General features: G+C 43.1%; 1 protein-coding gene across 9 annotated transcripts in view; it reads left to right on the top strand.

Annotated features, from left to right (window-relative positions):
- TBCD (tubulin folding cofactor D) overlaps positions 1 to 21,554 on the top strand; it is a 228,936-nt gene that overhangs the window by 177,325 nt on the left and 30,057 nt on the right. For all 9 annotated transcript variants that reach the window (XM_030534204.1, XM_030534199.1, XM_030534201.1 and 6 more), the window contains 3 exons: positions 3,739 to 3,822; positions 9,712 to 9,870; positions 15,423 to 15,561. In XM_030534204.1, the coding sequence (XP_030390064.1) occupies positions 3,739 to 3,822; positions 9,712 to 9,870; positions 15,423 to 15,561 (382 nt within the window). The remainder of the gene's footprint in view (positions 1 to 3,738; positions 3,823 to 9,711; positions 9,871 to 15,422; positions 15,562 to 21,554) is intronic.

The following is a 21,554-nucleotide window of genomic DNA, read 5'->3' as shown; positions in this document are numbered from 1 at the left end:
CAGGCACAGTATGTGCGCCTTACGAGGATGGAAAGGAGGGGAAAGAAAATAACTTGTGACCATCTTAAAAAAAAAAAAAATTAAAGGGGCAAGTAGACATTTGTAAGGCTGTCCTATATATGGTAAGGACTGTAAATATTTTAGTTGTGATATTGCTGTGCCATAGTTAGAAAACTATGCTTGCCTACCAGTGACTGATAACCTGCATTTGATAGTTTTTCCTTGTGGCTGTGGTTCATTTTACTATAGTGACCATCCCTGGAGCTTTGGAGTAATAACAGGTCTACACACTCCCATCTACCTTCCTGGCAAAAGTGGTGATGCATATTTGAATCTTTTGAGCAGAAAGGGAACTAACATACAGTAGAACCTCAGAATTATGGACACCTCGAGAATGGAGGTTGTTCGTAACTCTGAACAAAATGTTATCGTTCTTTCAAAAGTTTGCAACTGAACACTGAGTTAATATAGCTTTGAAACTTTACTATAAAGAAGAAAAATGTGGCTTTGTCATTTTTTTTAGTAGTTTAACACAGTACTATACTGTATTTGCCTTCCCCCCCCCCCCATCTCTCCTGCTGCCTGATTGTGTACTTCTGGTTCCAAATAAGGTGTGTGGTTGACTGGTCAGTTCCTACCTCTGGTGTTATAACTCTGATTCTGCTGTATGCTCATGGTTATTACACTTTCTCACAGAGGTGAAATGTAACACCTCCTGAGGGTATGGCATGAATAGCTGCCTTTAGAACTCTCTCCACTTTCTGCCTCTTACATGAGGAGAGTGTGATCCCAGAAATATGTATTTGCTAATGTTTCTTTTCTGAAGGTTTAAGAGTAAATAATTTTCTCATCCACAATCCTCCCTTTGTCAGCATCTACCATTCAGCTGTTGATTATGCTAGCCTTATGGCAAAAGTATTTATGACATGCCTCCTAATGTGCTGAAATTTTCAGAAGCCATTTCAAGTACATTCAGTAGTAAATGCAGCTGCACAGACATTTTAATAGGAATTTTACCAAACATTGCAATTTTAATTCAATGCCATAAGTTTAGGACATGGGTTTTCACACCCAGAATGGAACACCTCATCATAGTGATTGTCTTGTGAACCAGTTTATTTCTCATTCATAATCACATAACATCTGTGTGGCAACTACATTAATTGCTTATGGGGAAAAATTAATATTAGGGAATTATTTGATGATGATTTGTGCTGCATTAAATATGATACAGCAACTGGAAACAAACAAGAATCCTCCTTCCTACACCTCCTGAAGACTCACCACTGCTGTGATATTACAAATCCCTGACTGGTAATCATACTTAGGTTAGTGATAACCTGGGCCTGTCCCTTTTCCCTCCTGCTTCCTTGGGCGTGTCTACATGGGGCAATTACTGGAATAGCTATTGCAGAAAAGCTCCTTGTGTGTGCAGCCTCTTATTCTGGGATAAGTGTGTCCGTGTGGAGTAGCGTATTCTGCAGTAGCTATTCTGATCAATTAACCCATGTAGATTCACCCTGATTAACTTTCTCATTCCTCCCTCTACTTTTGCCTTTAATTAAAAATAAAATCTTCAGTAGAGCCTGGGATTTTCAAAGGACCCTAAGGGATATAGCTGTCATTGAAATTCAAGTGAGATTTGGGTGCTAACCTTGCATAAAGCTCCTTTGATAATGCCAGCCAAAATCAACAATAACATGTAACTAAAGAAAGCAGTTCTCAGTGGAGACTGTTGAAAGCTGTGTACTTTTGAAAAACTGGCCCCTAAAGTGTGAATATTTCTAGTTTAGTTTTTTTTCAAACAAATAGATTTAGCTGGAAGAACTGTAGGGAAAAAATCTCAATTTCTGCATGAAAGAGACGTTTTCTTTAGTATGTGGTTTTTTCTTTGAAGGATTTGTGGGAAAGTTAATCAACTTTACTTTTCATATGAAAACTTAACATTCCATATGACAGATTGTTTGCTGGGACTTGTCCAGTCTGTCTACAGATGTTAATAATGAATATCTAATAGCAAGTTACTGTATGAACAAGAGAAAATACCCCACAATGAAAGATTTTCAAGCTGTTATATTGAATTTCATCATTTGTTTTCTAAGGCCTGGTCTACACTGGGGGGAATCGATATAAGTTACGCAACTTCAGCTAGACTAGACGCGATAAATTGACCCCCGCTGGATCTATTGCTGCCTGCCGATCTGACGGGTAGTGTAGATATACCCTTTGTAGAATAACTTTCTTACTAACGCTTTATAAGTGGATCACCCATTTTTAGACTTCATACACAATCACCTTGTATTGCCCTTGGAAATTCTACAGAACCACAAGACTATGTTGTCTTCACAATATACAGGTGCAATTCTCATAAAGTTTGAGGAATTATGATGAATTTTGTATTGAGAAGGGAAGATGCTGCCAGGAGGGTTGATGTGGCAAATTTGACGGGGCAGGTGGTCCTTGAGAGCTTTTAAAATTTATACCAGCTGAGGATTTACCCCTGTATTTCCCATATGTTGGAAAGAAGTTAACTTTCAATACCTGTGAGTTTATAAAATGATGTGACTTTTAGAGGTGGTGACATTTCATTCTTTAAAATTGTTACCTTATTCACCTTGTAGCCTTTATATTGAAATGATCATATTTAATCATTACGAAGGCGGAGAACTTTTTTACAGCATATTCAATATACTTAAGATAAAACAAGCACTGTGTAGTGTTACTATACATAATAATTTGTTAAAAATTATTTTCTGGTATTTCTAATTAAGCCACAAAACTAAAGAACTCTGCTCATATGCAGTTAATATGTTTTGAATTGTAGAATTTTTTTTCTGGTTGAGAAGATTAAACTTAGAACTTTACATGAACATGACACTTCTTTGATTCCTTTAAATACAAATGATAGTCCTATGTTTTGAAATGAGAATGTGCCTGTTAGTCTGTTTGCAGGAAGATGGTGAATTGAAACAGCCAAAATATTTCGGTTCAAAACATTTTACTAGGCCTATATACTCACTAATTTCCATGAAGGTTACACTGGATATTAGGGATGTATAATACACAGTAAATGATAGTGCAGCCTGTATACTATATTTTAGTACTGATATACAAACCCCCAGTTAAATCTTTAAATACTTGCATGATAAATAGAATCACAGAGGCTCACTTCCCTTTGCCTATTAGCCAGGATTTCAATAAAACATACACCGTCAAGACAACCAGCACAAAAAGATAACAAAAGGAAGTAATGCTTCAAAAATCACTTTACATTTCCTTGATTTAAGAAAGATTCTAAACAATTAATAATCAAGTTTAAAACACTTTCCCCCCTTCCTTCTGAAGGGGGGGAAAGGTTTTAGCTATAAATATTCCACAATACCTAGGCATGTGTGTATGTCAGATACTTGCAAATAGCTTAAGACAATTAAGTGCTACTCATAGAAGTGACGTAAAGATGTATGAAGCTTACTGATCTAAAACTAAACATTATAAATGGCCACAGTTTTCGACATTGGGTGCCTAAAGCTAGGTATTTTAATCCATATTTTGGCAGAAGTCAATGGGCGAGCCTCTTCTTTTTGAATTGAGGGGTTCTCAGCCATTTTGAATATCATACAATTTATTTAGGTGCCTACTTTCAGCACCCATGCTTGAACTTTTTGAAAACATATCTGTTTAATTAGATGAATTGTATCTGTGCGTTTATTTTAAAATTGTTGTACTTCATTTCCACAGGGTACGAGAAGCTGCTATGACAAGTTTAATGGAGGTGACACTTTTGTTGGTACAAAATGAGCCAGAGTTGCTGGATGCTAACATGTAAGTAGTTTGTACTTTTTGTAAGTTGTTCTGAGAGTTCATGTTTAGTAACTTCCAGTCTCTACAAGGGAGGATGTGACCATGTGTATAATATTGCTTGCATACTATATGTAATACCTCTTACCAAGTATTACAAAGTTTTTCACAAAAATGTATGTATTCAGCTTCACAGATAGGATGACCAGGTGTCTGGTTTTCAACTGGAACATCCGGTTGAAATGGGACTCTGGTGGCTCCAGTCAGCACTGCTGACTGAGCTGCTAAAAGTCCAGTTGACGGTGCTGCAGAGCTAAGGCAGGCTAGTCCCTACCTGTCCTGGCTCCATGCTGCACCCCGGAGGTGGCCAGCAGGTCTGGCTCCTAGGTGGGGGGGTGGCGCATGGGGCTCTGTGCTCTGCCCCCACCACCAAGCACCAGCTCCACTCTCCCATTGGGAGCTGTGGGGGCAGTGCTTGTGGGTGAGAGCAGTGCATGGAGCTTCCTGGCTTGCCCCCGTTTAGGAGTCAGACCTGCTGCTGGCTGCTTCTGGGGCACAGCGTGGTCCGCAGTGCCAGAACAGGCAGGAAGCCTGCCTTAGCCTCCCTGCTGCGCCACTGACTGGGAGCCTCCGGAGGTAAGCCCGTGCCTGAAGCCCCAACCCCCATCCCTGAGCCACCCCAAACCCGCAGCCCCTCCCACATCCTGAACCTCTCATCTCCAGAGCCCGCATCCCCAGCCAGAGCCCTCACTCCCTCCTGCACCCCAACTCCGTACCCCAGCCCAGAGTCCCCTCCCGCACCCTGAACCCCTCATTTTTGGCCCCACCCCGGAGCCTGCATCCCCAGTTAGAGCCCTCACCTGCTCCTGCACCTCAACCCCATGCCTCAGCCCAGTGAAAGTGAGTGAGGGTGGGGGAGAGTAAGCCACTTAAGAGAGGGGGAATTTAGTGAGCGGGAGGCAGGGCCTTGGGGAAGGAGGCATGGCCTCAGGAAGACTGGTCCCCGAATACTTCCTTACAGAACCTCTCTGTTCCTATCCCCAGTTCTCTTCTCCTCAGAGAGACTTTCTTACCCTTTTATGTTTCCAGTTTGGTGGCAATAAAACTCACCTGGTCTGACGCTGGGATGAGCCAAAAGAGCAGATGTGCATATCTGTGTAGGATCTTGGAACCTAACTTGGTAAAAGGTTGTTAGAAGAGCATTGCATCTCTAACCAGGGTCCTAGAATTTGACAGGGAGCACAGCTGATTTCGTATTGCCTTAATTCTTCTTTTTTAATATAATGAAAAAGGAAATACAAACCAGAAACACAATTTCTCCATATTTTGATTTATTTTGTGTAGTAGTCTCAATAACCCACAGAATTCAGACATTAGAGCTGATGTAGGTTCACCTGCAGCAGAACCTACGTAAGAACTTTAGAAATCAATATGAATCTACAGAATAGAGTGGATAAACCAGTCAGCTAAATATGTGCACTGTTTTCTTCCATTCATTCATTCATTGAGAGACATGTAAAGAAAATTCTTGGTGCTGTAGAAAGTGAACTCTTCAAGACGGTACTCATCATATGCCTCAACCTGATTCTATGCAATAGTTCGTTGTCCCAGAAGTTAAATTTTAGATGAGACTTAAAACAGTAAACCTGATGGGTTGACAGAAGATGACAAACTCTTGTCATATTTGCTAAAATAGGTGTGTTAGCCCAGGTGTCCTGATTAAACTATAATGTGAGTAATTCTAGTTATATTTACTACTACTATTTGCAGTGGTGGTGTAGCCATGTTGATCCTAGGATATGGGAGAGACAAGGTGGACCAACTTCTGTTGGTGGAGGAGACGAGTTTTCAAGCTTCACACAGCCCTTCTTCAGGTCTGGAAAAGGTAACCAGAATGTCACAGATAAATACAGAGTGGGACAGATTGTTAAACATAAGGAGTTAACATGTGGCATGAGACTATTTAAAATGAAGTGAGCAATTAATACCTCTGCAGTCAGTTTCTTTTTTGAGGTCATGATTTGTTGTGTTTGACAGAGTGATTCACTTATGTTCCGAGGCTTGTCTTTTGAAGGGATTGTCTGGGTGTTTTTGTCTTTTATCATTTTTCTTTGTGAGTTCATTTGAGAGTGCAGTGGTTGTCTGCTTTCATGCACATAGTAGTTGTTGGGGCATTTGATGCCCGGGACGAGTTGTGCCACATGTTGTGATAAGCATTAATAGGACCCATGGATCTTGAAAGGTCTTGTGGGGGATATTGATTAATCTAGCAGCGGAGAAATGTCCACACATTTAGCATCTCTTGTTCTGGTAGGGTGTGGTGCTGCTTTGAGTAGTGTGTCTTGGTCTGTGGGGAGCTTGCTGCTGCTGCTGAGCTTAGTGAGGTTGGGGGGTTGTTTGAAAGCTAACAGAGGTGGTTCATGAAAGATTTCTTTCAGGATGTGGTCCATATCAAGTATGGGCTTTAATTTTTTGTTGATACTGCGTATGGCTTCCAGTGTGAGATGGTACGGGACAACTAGGGTTGTGCAGTTGGTTGGGTGTTGTCATCCTTCCCTCCTCCCCCCCCCGCCCATACTGAAGCACGTTCTCTCAGGGCATTTGGGTGGCCCATTCCATGATGCAATCTACTTCTCTGGTGGAGTGTCCTTGTATGGTGAAAGTAGTTTTAAGAGTGTTAAGTGTATATCCCAGCTTTTTCCTAGAAGCATATTCTGTGACATCTGAGTGCCTGGCTGTAGATAACAGATTTTTTGGTGTGTCAGGTTGTTACTTGATCTGTGGAGGTAAGTGTAGTGATCCATGGGTTTCTAGTATATAGCTATCTGTAGGGTTCCACTGTTGACACTGATAGTGGCAGCCAGGAAGTCAGTGGTGGTATGTGAGTGTTCTAGAGAGAATTTGATGGATGGGTCAGTGGTGGTTGAAGTTGTGGTGGAAATCTATGAGGGAGTTTAGGTCACTTGCCCAGAAAATGGAAATATCTTCAATGTATCTCAGGCATATCATTGTTTTTGTGTGTTTTTTTTTCCAGAAATTCTTCTTCGAGGTGGCCCATGAAGAGGTTGGCATGTTGGAGAGCCACCCTAGTGTAGCCATGGCTGTTCCCGTAGTTTGGACAAAGTATTTGTTGTTAAATGTAAAATTGTTGTAGATGAGGATGAAATGGAAGTGTGTGGCGATGTCTTTGGTTTGGATATATGAGTGTTGTCCATTGCCTTGTAGATATTTGAGACAAGGCTGTCAGGGTGCGGGATGCTGATATATAGGGAGGGGACATCCATGGTAGCAAGGATGGTGTTCTGCTGGAGATGGTAAATGTTGTGGAGTTTCTGGAGATAGTAAGTTGTGTCCTGGAGTAAATTGGCCCTTTGTGTGCTGAGTGGTTTCAGGATGGTTTCTGAGAGTCTTGATATTAATTCAAGAAGAGTGCCATGGACAGACATGATAGGTTTGCCTGGGTTCTCTTGTTTGTATATCTTGGGAAGCATGTAGAAGGTCTTTGGGTTGGGTTTATCAGGGATGAGGTTGTAGAGTTTCTTTTGAAGTTTTGGGAAGGATTTGATAATATCCTTACATTAGTGGGTGAATTGAGGTATGAGGTGGTCTGAGTTTTTTATAGTAGATGGTGTCTGACAGTTGTCGTTTGACCTCATTGATGTCGTCATAATTGAAGACTACAATGGGTTCCCCCCTTTGTGTGGTGTTTGATCACTATCGGGTGTCTGGATTTCAGGGACTGTATAGCTGTCCCATCAGCAGTGGAGAGATTGTGATGGATGTGATGTTCTGTTAAGGACTTCAGTCTATTTTTTCCCCTAAGCAATTGATATAATGATCAGCTGTGTAGTTTTGTCCAGAAGGGGTGTCCAGTGAGATTATTCTTTATTCTTATGATTGTTGGTAGAGATCTAATAGTTGAGGGTGGTGGTGGTATCTTTGTGGAATAATTCTTCTAATTCTCCACATTCGTTATGGTATCAGGTTCTGTGGCTCATTACAGCAATTTGTAACCGACTAACCCTCCTTTGTCCTATGAGTGCAGTGGTGTCAATTGCCCACTTTATTTGAAGTGGTCTCCTGCAACATGTTTTAATCACTTGTGCTTAACAAGCTAGCTCATCTTGTATTTAGCTGTAACATACTGGTTACTTTTTCCAGACCTGAAGAAGAGCTCTGTAAAGCTTGAAAGCTTCTCTCTTCCACCAACAGAAGCCGGCCAAATTAAGGATATTACTGTCACCCATCTTGTCTCTCTCATTTACTATTATTGTAATTTGTGCCATGCCCAAAGGTATGGTGGAGCCTCATAGAAGGGAGAGTTCTTTTTCCTGAAGGACTTACAATCTAGATACATGAATTGGGGGAGAAAAACAGCTGGGGTTGGACAGACACGTTAAGAAAGTGAAGTAATTACTCAATGAAACACAGTTGTATCAGGGTTTTTCCTACATTCTGACCTTAATGGTGGCTGAATTTCATTGGTGATCTGTATCCAACATCCAGTCCATAAAAATCATCTTGGTATCTTTCTGGATGGAAGGTGCTACATGAGTGCAAGGTATTAATATTACTATTGTCTAGTTCAGAGGTGGGCAAACTATGGTGGCCTGCAGGACTGTTCTGCCTGGGCCCCAAGCTCCTGGCCTGAGATGCTAACCACAGCCCCTCCCCGCAGCCTCACTTTGCTTGCTCTGCTGCTGGCACAGTGCTCTGGGCAGCGTGGCTGTGAGCTCCTGGGGCAGCGAAGCTGCAGAGCCCGGCCTGACCTGGTGCTCTGTGCTGCGTGGTGGTGGTGGCATGGCCCAGTTCCAAGCCAGGCGGTGTGGCTGTAGTGCTGCAAGCTACTGGTGCTCCAGGCAGTATGGTAAGGGGGCACTGAGCGAGAGGGGTGTTGGATAGATGGCAGGGGAGTTTGGGGTGGTGGTCGGGGGTGGGAGTATGGATGGGGTCGGGGCAGTTGGGGGGAGAACAGGGGGTTGAATGGGGGCAGGGGTCCTGGGGGGCAGTCAAGAAAGAGGGTGGGGTTGGATGGGGCAGTAGGGGGCAGTCAGGGGACGGGGAGAAGGGGTGGTTGGATGGAGTAGGGATCCTGCGGAGGCTGTCAGGAATGAGAGGAGGGGTTGGATGGGGTGGCAGGGGTCCAGGGGCGGGCAGGGGACAGGGAGAAGGATGTGTATGGATGGGGCAGGGGTTCTGGGGGGGGGGGGGGCTGTCAGAGAACATGGGGGGTTGGATGGGGCAGGAGGCCCCCTCCCCTAACCGGCCCTCTATACAATTTATGAAACCTGATGCGACCCTCAGGCCAAAAAGTTTGCCCACCCCTGATCTAGTTGTGTGGCTCTGGAGGTGTTTTACAAATTAACTTGTGGCTGTTCTTAAAGATTCTGTACCACAGTAGGTAATTCATGCATCATCTAAATCAAGGGTCGGCAACCTTTCAGAAGTGGTGTGCCGAGTCTTCATGTATTCACTCTAATTTAAGGTTTCGCGTGCCGGTAATACATTTTGATGTTTTTAGAAGTTCTCTTTCTGTAAATCTATAATATATAATTAAACTGTTGTTTTATGTAAAGTAAATAAGGTTTTTTAAATTTTTAAGAAGCTTCATTTAAAATTAAATTAAAATGCAGAACCCCCTGGACCAGTGGCCAGGCCCCGGGCAGCGTGAGTGCCACTGAAATCAGCTCGCGTGCCACCTTCGGCACACGTGCCATAGGTTGCCTACCCCTGATCTAAATGTTCACTATAAAAAGTGAATTAGAGTAAAATGGCAATTCCATTCCACAATTGAGTGAGTGCAAGAAATTATTTTTAACCATTTCTTTAAGCAATTTCTGTTTAAAGTATATACATTTATTTATATATTGTGATGTGATGGATTGAATTATTTTTTTGTCTCCTAATTTGTAGCTGTAAACAGATTATGTGCTGCGTGGCCCAGCAATCGGCAGAAAAAATAGATAGATTTCGTGCTCATGCAGGATCTGTGTTCCTCAGTCTTCTGAATTTTGACAACCCTACAATTCCACACATACCGCACCGGGAAGAATTGGAGAGGATATTTCCAAGGTAATCTAGATCTTTATCACCTTCTTATTTATTAAGGAAGGCTTATGGGTTGGATCCTGTCTGTTAAAATCCTTCCTGGTCTACGTCAGTGTAATGAATAAACCAGTGTATAAAAACGCCCAAGCAAACTAGGATTTCTTTCTAGTTAAATAGAATTAAGAACTGTTTTTTTTTCCAAAGAAGATATTGATGTAAATGCCAATAGAAAAATATATTCCAGATAATTGGGAATGTATTTATTGTAAATGTCTGTTACAATCCATCAGATATTTAATATCTCTAACGGATGGTTAGGGGCATTAGGGTATGGTTACACTTAAACTGCTACAGCAGCACAGCTATAGTGGTTCAAGTGTAGATAATCCATTTCCCTGAGACACTTTCTGTTGTCCTAACATTGTCTGCACCAGGGGTTAGGTCAGCATAGCTACATCTCTCAGGTGTGTGTATTATTTACACTCCTGAGAGATGTAGCTATGCTGATGTAAGTTCCCAATTGTAGACCAGCCCGCAGAAATTTCCATACTGGATTAGTTCAGTAGTCTGTCTAGAGCAGTATCCTGCTTCTGACAATAGTTGGCTCCAGATCTTGCCATGAACAGTTTCTGCATAACCTACCCCAGGGAAAGTTTCCACCTAACCCACAATAGTTAGAGGTTGGTTATACATCAACAGTTGAGAGAGTATATCTTTTCCAAGTATATCCTTTGCTGTTTTTAACATTTAAATAAATTAATATGCGGTTTAGAGCAGTAAAAATCTTACTCTCTATTCGTATAGTATGAAACTGGCCAATCATGACTGAATTATCCTATGCTATAATTTGGTTGGTTCTAAGATTGTTCAATATTTTGAAAATTCTAAACTGAACTGTCCTGGACCAGCATTAAAATTAAATCCAGGTTACCTACTCGGTTGTCTGTTGCTGTCAGCATATGTAATAGGGACAACACCAATATGGTTTTGGGGATGTTTGTTACATATCCTGCAGTGTCTTTAAAGGCTTGGAGGTGTGCCGTACTGAAAGGGAGAAGGAAAAGATACAATTAATTTCAAACATAGAGGAATTTTGATACAATTGAGATTATTTGTTGAAATAATATATCCTGTTAATTTTCCTGATTTTATTCTGTTCAGTATGGCAAGCGGCAAACAAAAAAAATACAGTGGACCACACAATTTAGCTGGAATTAGGGGAGCGGATTCCTCTCTTCCTGCGTTTATATGTGTTTAGGGGAAGGGATCAGCTGCCTATGTGGTGCCATTCTCATCCCACATTCTGCATAATGATGCTATGAAAATAATTCAAAGGGATTCTTGCAGAGTTTTCTAGTCATTCAACCCCATCACCTCCCACAGGCAATTCCACTGGAGGAGGTGCTCTATGCCAATGGAAACTTAAAATATATATATCAAAACTTACTTAATTTAGCTACCGTATGCAAATACACATTGAGATTTTTATAGAGTATTTAAGGAAGAGTTGGAAATTGTGGCATGTGGCTGAATATATTGTAAGGATTGAAAGAATGTATAAAAATTATGAAATATAGACCAAATAAAATAAAATGGGCATTTAACTCAAAAAGTGTTGGTTTTGTCATATGATTTAATTTGTTTCATCCTTAATGATATTGCAGTGATTGAAGTTCTTCTTTTAATGCTGGTCCCTATGGGCATTCACTGTGGATGTACATGCACACCATGTGCTTGAAGCCAGAAGATGTTTTTCTGTAACAATGTCCATGGTCTGTGTCTGCACCCTCTGCCTTCCTTATGCTCCGAAGCGAGGGTATCAGGGGAGACACAGACTCTCCAGTTCCTTTGTACTGCTCGTGGTTTGAGACCAAACCCTCCAGTGTCCCTGGCTTCTGCTAGCTTTTCTGCCCAAATTTCATGTATGTAAATATTTTTTTTCTTAGTTAGCTGTTGGTGTTAGGTAGTTTTCTTTATTGGTGGGGGGCGGGGGATTTCACCCTTTTGTTACCCTCAGTACCAAATGAGACTTCACACCTAGGTACAGCTTTGTCTAGAACTCACGGAGAACATGTGCCAGCACTGACAGTACCAAGAACGGTGAACACTACAAAAGCATCTACACAGGAGGCAGGACCATCTAAGGACAGAAGGAACTCTTCAGCTGCCGCAGCGCGAGTACTGCATTGCAAGAAGACAGCCGGACCCAAACCTGCAGTGGCAAATCCACCTATATTACAGTCCCCTCTCATCCTCTGCCTGTTAAGCCCCGATATACCCTGCTTGAGGACCTTGCAATCTACATGGATCCAGAATCGTTGAGCCTTTCAGATCCAATTTTATCCAAGGACACCTGTACACTGATGTCATGTCACTCACCAGCCCCAAGTCATGAAGTAGAGGTGCTGACATTGGTATGCTACTCGCCAGTTCCTTCCTCTAGTCCGAATGTAATAAGATGAATAGCACCATTGGCTCCATCAGTAGACTCAAGTGATTCTTATTCCTCCAGCGATCACCATTGGCAATATCAGCAGCTCCCCAGTCTGTCCAGAGAGGGAGACATGCCCTGACAGGGCTTTCAGACCCTTCTAGATGCCATCTCATCCCCCATGGAGCACATTAGCCCAGGGACCAATAATACCCCATGGGTCCATCTGCCATACCCATACAATCCTGCCCACTGGCCACACAGGGTCTCTGGGACCCTTGCAGTAGGCCCCTGGATGATGAGGACTCTGGAAAATACAGCGGATAGAGGTCCCCTCCCAGGGATTAGTGTAAGCACATTTCCCCCTCCAGAGTACCTCAAGGAGGTAGAACAGCCAGTCCTGCCAGATCCATCAACAGCTCTTTCTTCCTCCTCTCTAGACGAGCAAATGACGCTGGCCTCATCCTCACAACCAGATGATTATAGGCAGTATTAGGACCTCTTAAGGAGAAAACCCTTGAGATCCCACTGTAGGACATTGAAGATGCTACACATCCTTCAGATTACAGGCCCTAACAAGGTAGTCCTTCCTATTAATGAGGCAATATTGGGCCCTGCTAAGGTGGTTTGGCACATCCTAGCTACATGTGACCCCATCCTGAAAATGGCAGAACAGAAGTATTTTGTTCCATCCAGCAAGGTGGAATATTAATTTTTTCATTGTAATCTGAACACACACTGTGACAACCTGGGCCACGAGAGAAACAGACTATGCCACCTAGCTCCACTTTTTTGGACAAGCATACCAAGAGGCTAGATCTCTTTGGCAGAAAGAACTTCCTGTCTGTTAGCCTCCTTTTCCGCATAGTGAATTACTAGGCATTAATGTCAAAGTATGACTTTACTAATTACAATAAACTGTCATAATTCGCTAATAAACTGCCACATGAGTTAGACCCCAAGCCATCCTTGATTAAAGGAAACTAGTTGCCAAACCGTCCCTTCAAGCATCACTCAGTGCAGTGGATACAGCTCATGCTCCATGATGATTTCAGTTATCATGAGCAGACTTCATGGCTGCAATCCTCAGGGTCCCCCAGAAAAGTCTAGGCAACAGTGGAAAATCTCCCCTTCAGGAGTAAAAATCTGTTTAGCGAACCGGTGAATCACACCATTGCCTTAAGGGACTGTCCATGGCATGCTCAGCTCTTTGGGAATATATCCCCCTTGTGACAAAGTTCCTTCTCTACCTTAGTGGGTCCTGCACTTATTGGCGGATTTGCTTGCCTCAGAGATTCACCATGTGGGTCAGGAAACAGCCCAGAGACCTTCCCCTCTGGTAGAAGCCACAGTCCAGGTCAATTTCTCCTCTGTCTGATCAGGAGTTGGGAGGTTTGGGGGGAACCTGGCGTACCCTCTACTCCGGGTTCCAGCCCAGGGCCCTGTGGACTACAACTGTCTAGAGTGCCTCCTGGAACAGCTGTGCAACAGCTACAACTCCCTGGGCTTCTTCTCCATGGCCTCCTCCCAGCACGTTCTTTATCCTCACCATAGGACCTTTCTCTTGGTGTCTGATAATGCTTGTACTCCTCAGTCCTCCAGCAATGTGCCTTCTCACTCTCAGCTCCTAATACCTCTTGCTCCCAGCTCCTCGCATGCATGTTACAGACTGAAGTGAGGTCCTTTTTAAACTCAGGTGCCCTGATTAGCCAGCCTGTTCTGATTCTAGCAGTTTCTTCTCAATTGGCACCAGGTATCCTAAATAGCCTGCCTGTCTTAATTTGTTCTAGCAAGTTCCTGCTTGTTCTGGACCTGCCCCATTACTTTACCCAGTGAAAAGGGATCTGGTTAATCTGGGACTAATATATCTGCCTTCTAACACTCTCCTGTAGCCATCTGGCTTGACCCTGTCACACCCTGCATCCTGGAGGAAATATTCTAGGCCAGATTCTCATAGAAACTATCCTGCCTCTCAGCCCTTCTATCATCAAAGGGTCTTCGAACGACGCAAAATGTTCCAGAGGATACCACACAGCAGGCAGAATTACTCCACCGCCATCCTCCTTTCACTCCCAGTCTCCCATCAAGAAGTCAGCCTTTCTCCACTCAACCACTCACTGCACCCTTTGGTGGCCATCTGGGCTGTTTCCTTCTGATGTGGCAGCATAACACATTGGACAAATAGGTTCTGGAGACCGTCTTGGCAGAGTACACTGTAGAGTTCCTTTCTGCCCCTTCTCCAAAACCCCTTTTCAGGAACCCTTTTCACGAGACATTTCTCAAACAAGAGGTGGACTCCCTAATTCACCTAAGGGTGATATATCCTGTATCTCTGCAACACCGGGACAAGGGCTTTTACTCTAGATATTTCCTGGTTCCCAAAAAGAAGGGCTGGAAACCCATCCTGGACCTCAGATGGCTGATTGTCTTCATATGTCATTCAAGATTCAGGATAACCATCTTGGTCTCAGTCATCTCCCTAAATGAAGGCAACTGCTTTGCAGCCCTTGATTTGAGGATGCCATATAGTCTTTAATCTAGCACACTGGTGATTCCTGTGCTTTATGGTGGCCCTGAAACACTTTCAATACAGGGGTCTTCCTTTTGGCCTCCTGACAGCATTTTACAAAAGTACTCTGCCCTGTAGCATCCAGGAAGATTGAGAAATTGGTTCAAGCTTCATCCTTGGATGTGTCCTTTTGGTTTAGTGATCCTGTGATTGGTGGAGCAGCATACATCCTCACACCCTCCTTAATGAGTATTGCTTGGGGATCACCCACAGTGAATGTCTGTAGGAGCCAGCACTTGAAGAAGAAATGAAGGTTACTTAGCTTACAGTGATGAAGGGTTTTTGAGATGTGTAGTCCATATGGGTATTCCACGACCCACACTCCTTCGTCTCTGCTCAGCTCATGCTTGATTTGTGGTAGAGTGGGAACTGGAGAATCCCTTGGGCTGGTGGTGTAGGGCGTAGGCTTGGACCAGCGAACACGGCTCCTGAAAAATCTTCTGGTTTCAGGCACATGGAGTGGATGTGCATCCCACAATGAATACTCATAGGGACCACACATCTCAAAGAACACCAATTACTATGCAGAGAGGTATTAAGATAAAAACATAAGATAATTTTCTTTTCTCTGGACAGGTCAGAGGCTGTAACTTTAAACTGGAATGCCCCCTCACAAGCCTTCCCTCGAATCACACAGCTTTTGGGTTTGCCAACATATCAGTATTATGTACTGCTGGGTCTCACGGTGTCTGTCGGTGGATTAACAGAGACAACGGTAAGACATCAGGGCATAGACCAGGGGTCAGCAACCTTTCGGAAGTGGTGTGCTGAGTCTTCATTTATTCGCTCTAATTTAAGGTTTCGCATGCCGGTAATACATTTTAATGTTTTTAGCAGGTCTCTTTCTATAAGTTTATAATATATAATTAAACTATTATTGTATGTAAAGTAAATAAGGTTTTTAAAATGTTTAAGAATCTTCATTTAAAATTATATTAGAATGCAGAGCCCTCTGGACTGGTGGCCAGGACCCGGGCTGTGTGAGTGCCACTGAAAATCAGCTTGCGTGCCGCAGGTTGCCTACCCCTGGCATAGACTGTTGATTTGCTAGAGATTGTTTAATTCACCTATAACTACATGCTGATTAAAATCCATACTTTCAGTGGACATTGTAGTACTTTTATTAGTGAATTCCAATTACAAGCTTTTAAAAGTTGTCTGGGAAGCATATTCACTTTATAAATAAATATGTTGTTGGTCCATTGAGCATTCAGGAGACAAGGAGCGAGGACCCCTGTGACTTGCTCCTTTGGCTCGCAGAAACTAGGAATGTCGTACAGGTAGGTAGTGCAGTCAGACCTAAAGGAGATTACTCAGTATTGGCTGTCTCTATCTGACCAACAGCACTGAAGAGCATTGGTGCTCTTTGTAGCTGGGATGATAGATTCCATTGAAGTCAATGCTAAAACTCCCATAGACTTCAAAGGGGCCAAAATTCACCCTTAATGACACTGAGATGACAGTATGGTTGGGGTCTTTGATGGATGTCTCTCAAAACCAGAAACAATATCTGGCATTTCTTTAAAAAAGCATATTCTATATACAATGACCAGAACAAAAACATTCTGACTATCTAGTCTGACCTTGTTTTTTGCACTCAGTACGTTATTCACATAGACACTATATTTATCATTGCTTTTGGTAGTCTATTCCTCTGCCACTATTGTTCTGTTAACAATATTATTCTATCCTAAATTTCCCCTTTAGGCCATTACTACTTGTCTTATTTTCCAAATGCTTAATTAACAGGTATAGGTGTGGTTGAAGTGTTTTTTTTTTTTGTTTTTTTTTTAGGGCATTTGTAATTACAATTTTATTTTCCTATTTTATTTTAGCACAACTTGTGCTTTTGGGGGATTCTCCATGTCATGTTATGGGATTCAACCCAGACCAGTGAGAGGTTGTCACTGCTTGTCCTGTAACCCTGAGTGCCTTAAAATGCTATGCTCCTGTAGCTCTCTGTCTGGATGCTCCCAGCCATCATACAAGCATGCACTGAGACTGTGTGTGTTAAGGAGCCCTGGTTCAGCTGGTTTGATTCCAGCAGCATGCTTGTTACACCACAGCCACATACTCTGGTCACCACCAGCCTTGATTACTTCTGGCCATGGTGACTCCAACGCTCTCCCCAGTCCTGAATTCCCCCCAGTATCCTGAAATGTCTGCCCTGAAATGTCCAGCCCTTTCCTGGAACACCCAGAGAAGTAATAAGGCCTGTTTCTCTTTTAAAGAGATAAAAGCACAGCTGCTTGTTGCTTTAACTGGAGTTAATCATCATTCCAGTTCAAACACAGCACTGGGTTGATTTAGATCAGGGGTCTCAAATTCAAATGACCACGAGGGCCTACAGCCTAGGGAGGTTGTGGAAGCTCCAGTGAAGGAGCTTCCACAACTTTCCTAGGCTGTACTAAAGGAGGATTGCCTACCAAGGAGAGAGAGAGAGGAAGAGTGTAATAGTAACCTAACTGAGCAAAAAATGAGTTCATGAATGATACAGTTAGAAAATATTGGGAATAGGTGATTTGGTTACATGAATGAACCTGCTGCAGTAAGATAACTGACTATAATCCAAATCTATGCTTTTCATAAGGATGACTGGATTTTCAATGAAGTATGTACAAGGTTTCAGACAACCTGCAGCTACTTTTATATGAGCGAGCCAGTTGTCTCAATGCTTAGTATACATTTCTGGGTGGCTTCCATAGTTGTGAAAGTGGGCAGCACTGTTTTATATAGTCTTTGTATTTGTTCACTCCATCTTTAAATGTAGTGGTAAGGACATGTGCTTGCATTAGCTTTAGAGGTTGAGGGGAGAGGAGCTGAGCCTGAGTCTTTCTAGCACTGTTGCTATAAAGACCAGACAGCCACATTAAGAGGTGTTGCTCAGCAGTTGATAGGTTTGACAGGGAGCAGGTAATACGAGACAGAGAGCTTTCTAGGTAGAATGGTATATTACCAGGAAGGCTGAAGATCTGAGATGACAAGGGGAAGAGGAAAAGAAATGGGTTTCTTCTTGAGTTTGAGTGTAAGGAAAATTAGGGAAAACTGAGGGTATGTCTACACTACGAAATTAGGTTGATTTTATAAAAGTCGATTTTTAGAAATTGATTTTAGTCAATTTGCATATGTCCACACTAAGTGAATTAAGTTGGCGGAGTGCGTCCTCAGTACCATGGCTAGCATCGACTTACGGAATGGTGCACTGTGGGTAGCTATACCATAGTTCCGCAGTCTCCGCCGCCCATTGGAATTCTTGGTTAAGCTCTCAATTCCTGATGGGGCAAAAACATTGTTGCGGGTGGTTTTGGGTACATGTCGTCAGTCTTCCCTCGCTCTATGAAAACAATGGCAGACAATCGTTTCGCACCTTTTTTCTGTGCAGACGCCATACCACAGCAAGTGTGCAGCCTGCTCAGATCAGTTCACTGACACCGCCGCTGTTGTGTCTTGGATGCTGCTATCAGCAGACGGTGCAGTAGGACTGCTAACCGTTGTCATATTGCCTCAACAGCGAATTTCTCCATGTTGTCTGTCATGGGCTCCCGGGTATGTGTGTTCTTTCTCGGGAAATGTGCGCGGTGCTAGCCGTCATTCTCCACTGTTTCTGCTGCAACTGTGCTCTTCTGGTGCCATCAATCCACTTTGCAGGTCCTCTTGTCATTCTGTATAAATATCTATTTTCGTGGCATCCGTCGTCATCAGCCGATTCCGCTGCAACTCTGCTTTCCTGCTCTCCTTCAGAGACCGTACCACGGCAAGCATGGAGCCTGCTCAGCTCACCGCTGCTGTTGTGAGCATTGTAAACACTTCACACATTATACTGCAGTATGTGCGGAACCTGCAAATGCAGGCGAGGAGGTGATGACAGCGCAAACACGATAGTGATGAGGACATGGATACAGACTTTTCTCAAAGCACAGGCCCTGACAATTTGAACATCATGGTGGTAATGGGGCAGGTTCATGCCGTGGAACGCCAATTCTGGGCCCGGGAAACAAGCACAGACTGGTGGGACTGCATAGTGTTGCAGGTCTGGGATGATTCCCAGTGGCTGTGAAACTTTCACATGTGTAAGGGAACTTTCATGGAACTTTGTGACTTGCTTTCCCCTGCCCTGAAGTGCAAAAATACCAAGATGAGAGCAGCCCTCACAGTTGAGAAGTGAGTGGCGATAGCCTTGTGGAAGCTTGCAACGCCAGACAGCTACCAGTCAGTCAGGAATCAGTTTGGAGTGGGTAAATCTACTGTGGGGGCTGCTGTGATCCAAGTAGCCAGAGCAATCACTGAGCTGCTACTATCAAGGGTAGTGACCCTGGGAAATGTGCAGGTCATAGTGGATGGGTTTGCTGTAATGGGATTCCCTAACTGTGGTGGGGCGATCGACGGAATGCATATCCCTATCTTGGGACCAGACCACCTTGGCAGCTAGTACGTAAACTGCAAGGGGTACTTTTCAATGGTGCTGCAAGCACTGGTGTATCACAAGGGACATTTCACTGACATCAGCGTGGGATGGCCGGGAATGGTGCATGACGCTCGCATCTTCCAGAACTCTGGTCTGTTTGAACAGCTGCAGGAAGGGACTTACTTCCCAGACCAGAAAATTACCGTTGGGGATGTTTAAATGCCTATAGTTATCCTTGGGGACCCAACCTACCCCTTAATGCCATGGCTCATGAAGCCATAGCCATACACAGACATCCTGGACAGTAGTAAGGAGCTGTTCAACTATAGGCTGAGCAAGTGCAGAATGGTGGTAGAATGTGCTTTTGGACGTTTAAAAGCTCGTTGGCGCAGTGTACTGACTAGGTTAGACCGCTGTGAAACCAATATTCCTATTGTTATTGCTGCTTGCTGTGTACTCCATAATATCTGAGAGAGTAAGGGGGAGACGTTTATGGTGAGGTGAGAAGTTGAGGTAAATCGCCTGGTGCTGGATTGATCACTGACCGTCGATCCTATGGGTAATGTAGATAAGTCTTCAGTGTTTCCTTTTAAATGCAAAAGAGAGTCAACATTTAGCTTTGGATCCTACATAAGATGATTATCCTTGACCCAGTCTAAAATTATATAGGGTCAATACCTTATTATTCCAGTTATGTGAAACAGTTTTAAATATTTTTCAATTTCAGGAATCCCTTATTGCAATTATGGGGCTAACTTTTCTATGTGTAGAATGAATAACTGCATTTGCAGTTGTGTGGTTCTTACACTGCTTTGTGACTGGAAGTTGTAGCTAAATAACTTGTATGTGCTTGAAGTTTTAGTCCATGAGATTTTTTGAGATGAGAGATCAGTCAGTGAAAACTTAGTTAATTCAGAGTATACACTGTATAGAGGAGACTCCAGTCGTCCCAGAAATTGTTGCTATAAATACAGTTCCTCGTAGAATCTTGAAACACCTGGAAACTCCTGCTGTAAAATATTCAAACAACTGCAAGCTCATCATCAGAGCTATTAAATATTCAACCTGTGTAATGTTGCGTGTACCACTTTTCCCTCTGTTTAAAGGGTCCAAGTGTAATAATGTCAATATGCTGTGAATGAAAGTCACATTTCTAATGAGGGGGGTTCTGGCTTCAGAATGCCATATTTGAAAGGGTAAGAACATGCTTCATTTATCAGTAAGCTATATTTGTCAGGTAGACTCAGCTTAACCATGAGTTCTTTACACAAAGTTTTTAATATTTCTTATTAAGGCAGTGATTCCCAACCTGTGGGGTAGGTCCCTGGGGTGATACCACTCGAGGAGGACATATTAATTCCATGTAACTACTTATGGTACTCTGCTTGCCTGTAGCTCCAGAGCTGAAAAAACTAAGCAAAGCAGAGCTCCAAGAAGCTCCCTACCTCCTTTGTCTAAATAACCTCTCTGTGATGGGGAGGAGATGGGGCAATGAGCAAAGCAGTGGAGAGATGAGGAGTGGTGAGGTGAGGTTGGGAAAACTACTGTAATCCTGTCTTCTCAGTAAAAGGGGGGTTGGTAACTATAGAAATGTGCTACTTTTTAGCTTCTGCCCTGGTTAGGGGAGAAGGCAGCAGCTCTTTAGAAGCCACCTATTTGCCTCTTCTTGGTGCTTCTGTATTCCAGTACAACAGCGTCATTGGCAGGGGTGCTTCTGAAGCAGCTATTCACCTGGACTAGTTCTTCTCTGTTCTCAAGAGTACACAGGCAGACAATGAATTTTTCCCACTAACTCAAGTGGCTGACAGAGAGAGAGAGAGAGAGTGTGTGTGTGTGCGCGCGCGCGCTGTGTTCATATGTAGGTAGGGGTAGCAAAACTTCACTTAACTTCCATCAATGATTTGTGAGCACAAGTTGAGGAGACTCCTGATGGGAAAGGAAATAGGGACTCTGTTGCTTGTGAGTCATAGCTTTACAGAAAGTGCATATGGGGATGTTTTGAGACTTTCGGTTGTGGTAATTCTACTTGATTTCCAAGAGAGTTTCTCTATCACATGCAGTTAAAATAAGACAGAAAAAAGTTTGTTCTCTCTGCAGAAATGAGTGCAATAAAATATGGCATCAGCATGTAACATTTGTCATATAGAGCAGACAGGCTACAGTTTCATTTTTTGAAAACTAAAGATGACTGCTTAGAGGAACTGTGTGCAATATGTCTCACTCAGAAGCATTTTGGTAGCAGATGTTTTCTTTTGAAATAATTTTAGCCCAAGTATTTCAAGTAATCTGAAAAAGTAGTTATC

The sequence above is a fragment of the Gopherus evgoodei genome, chromosome 15, assembly GCF_007399415.2.
Source record: "Gopherus evgoodei ecotype Sinaloan lineage chromosome 15, rGopEvg1_v1.p, whole genome shotgun sequence".
Lineage (NCBI taxonomy): Eukaryota > Metazoa > Chordata > Testudines > Testudinidae > Gopherus > Gopherus evgoodei.
This window is presented reverse-complemented; position numbering and strand designations above follow the sequence as displayed.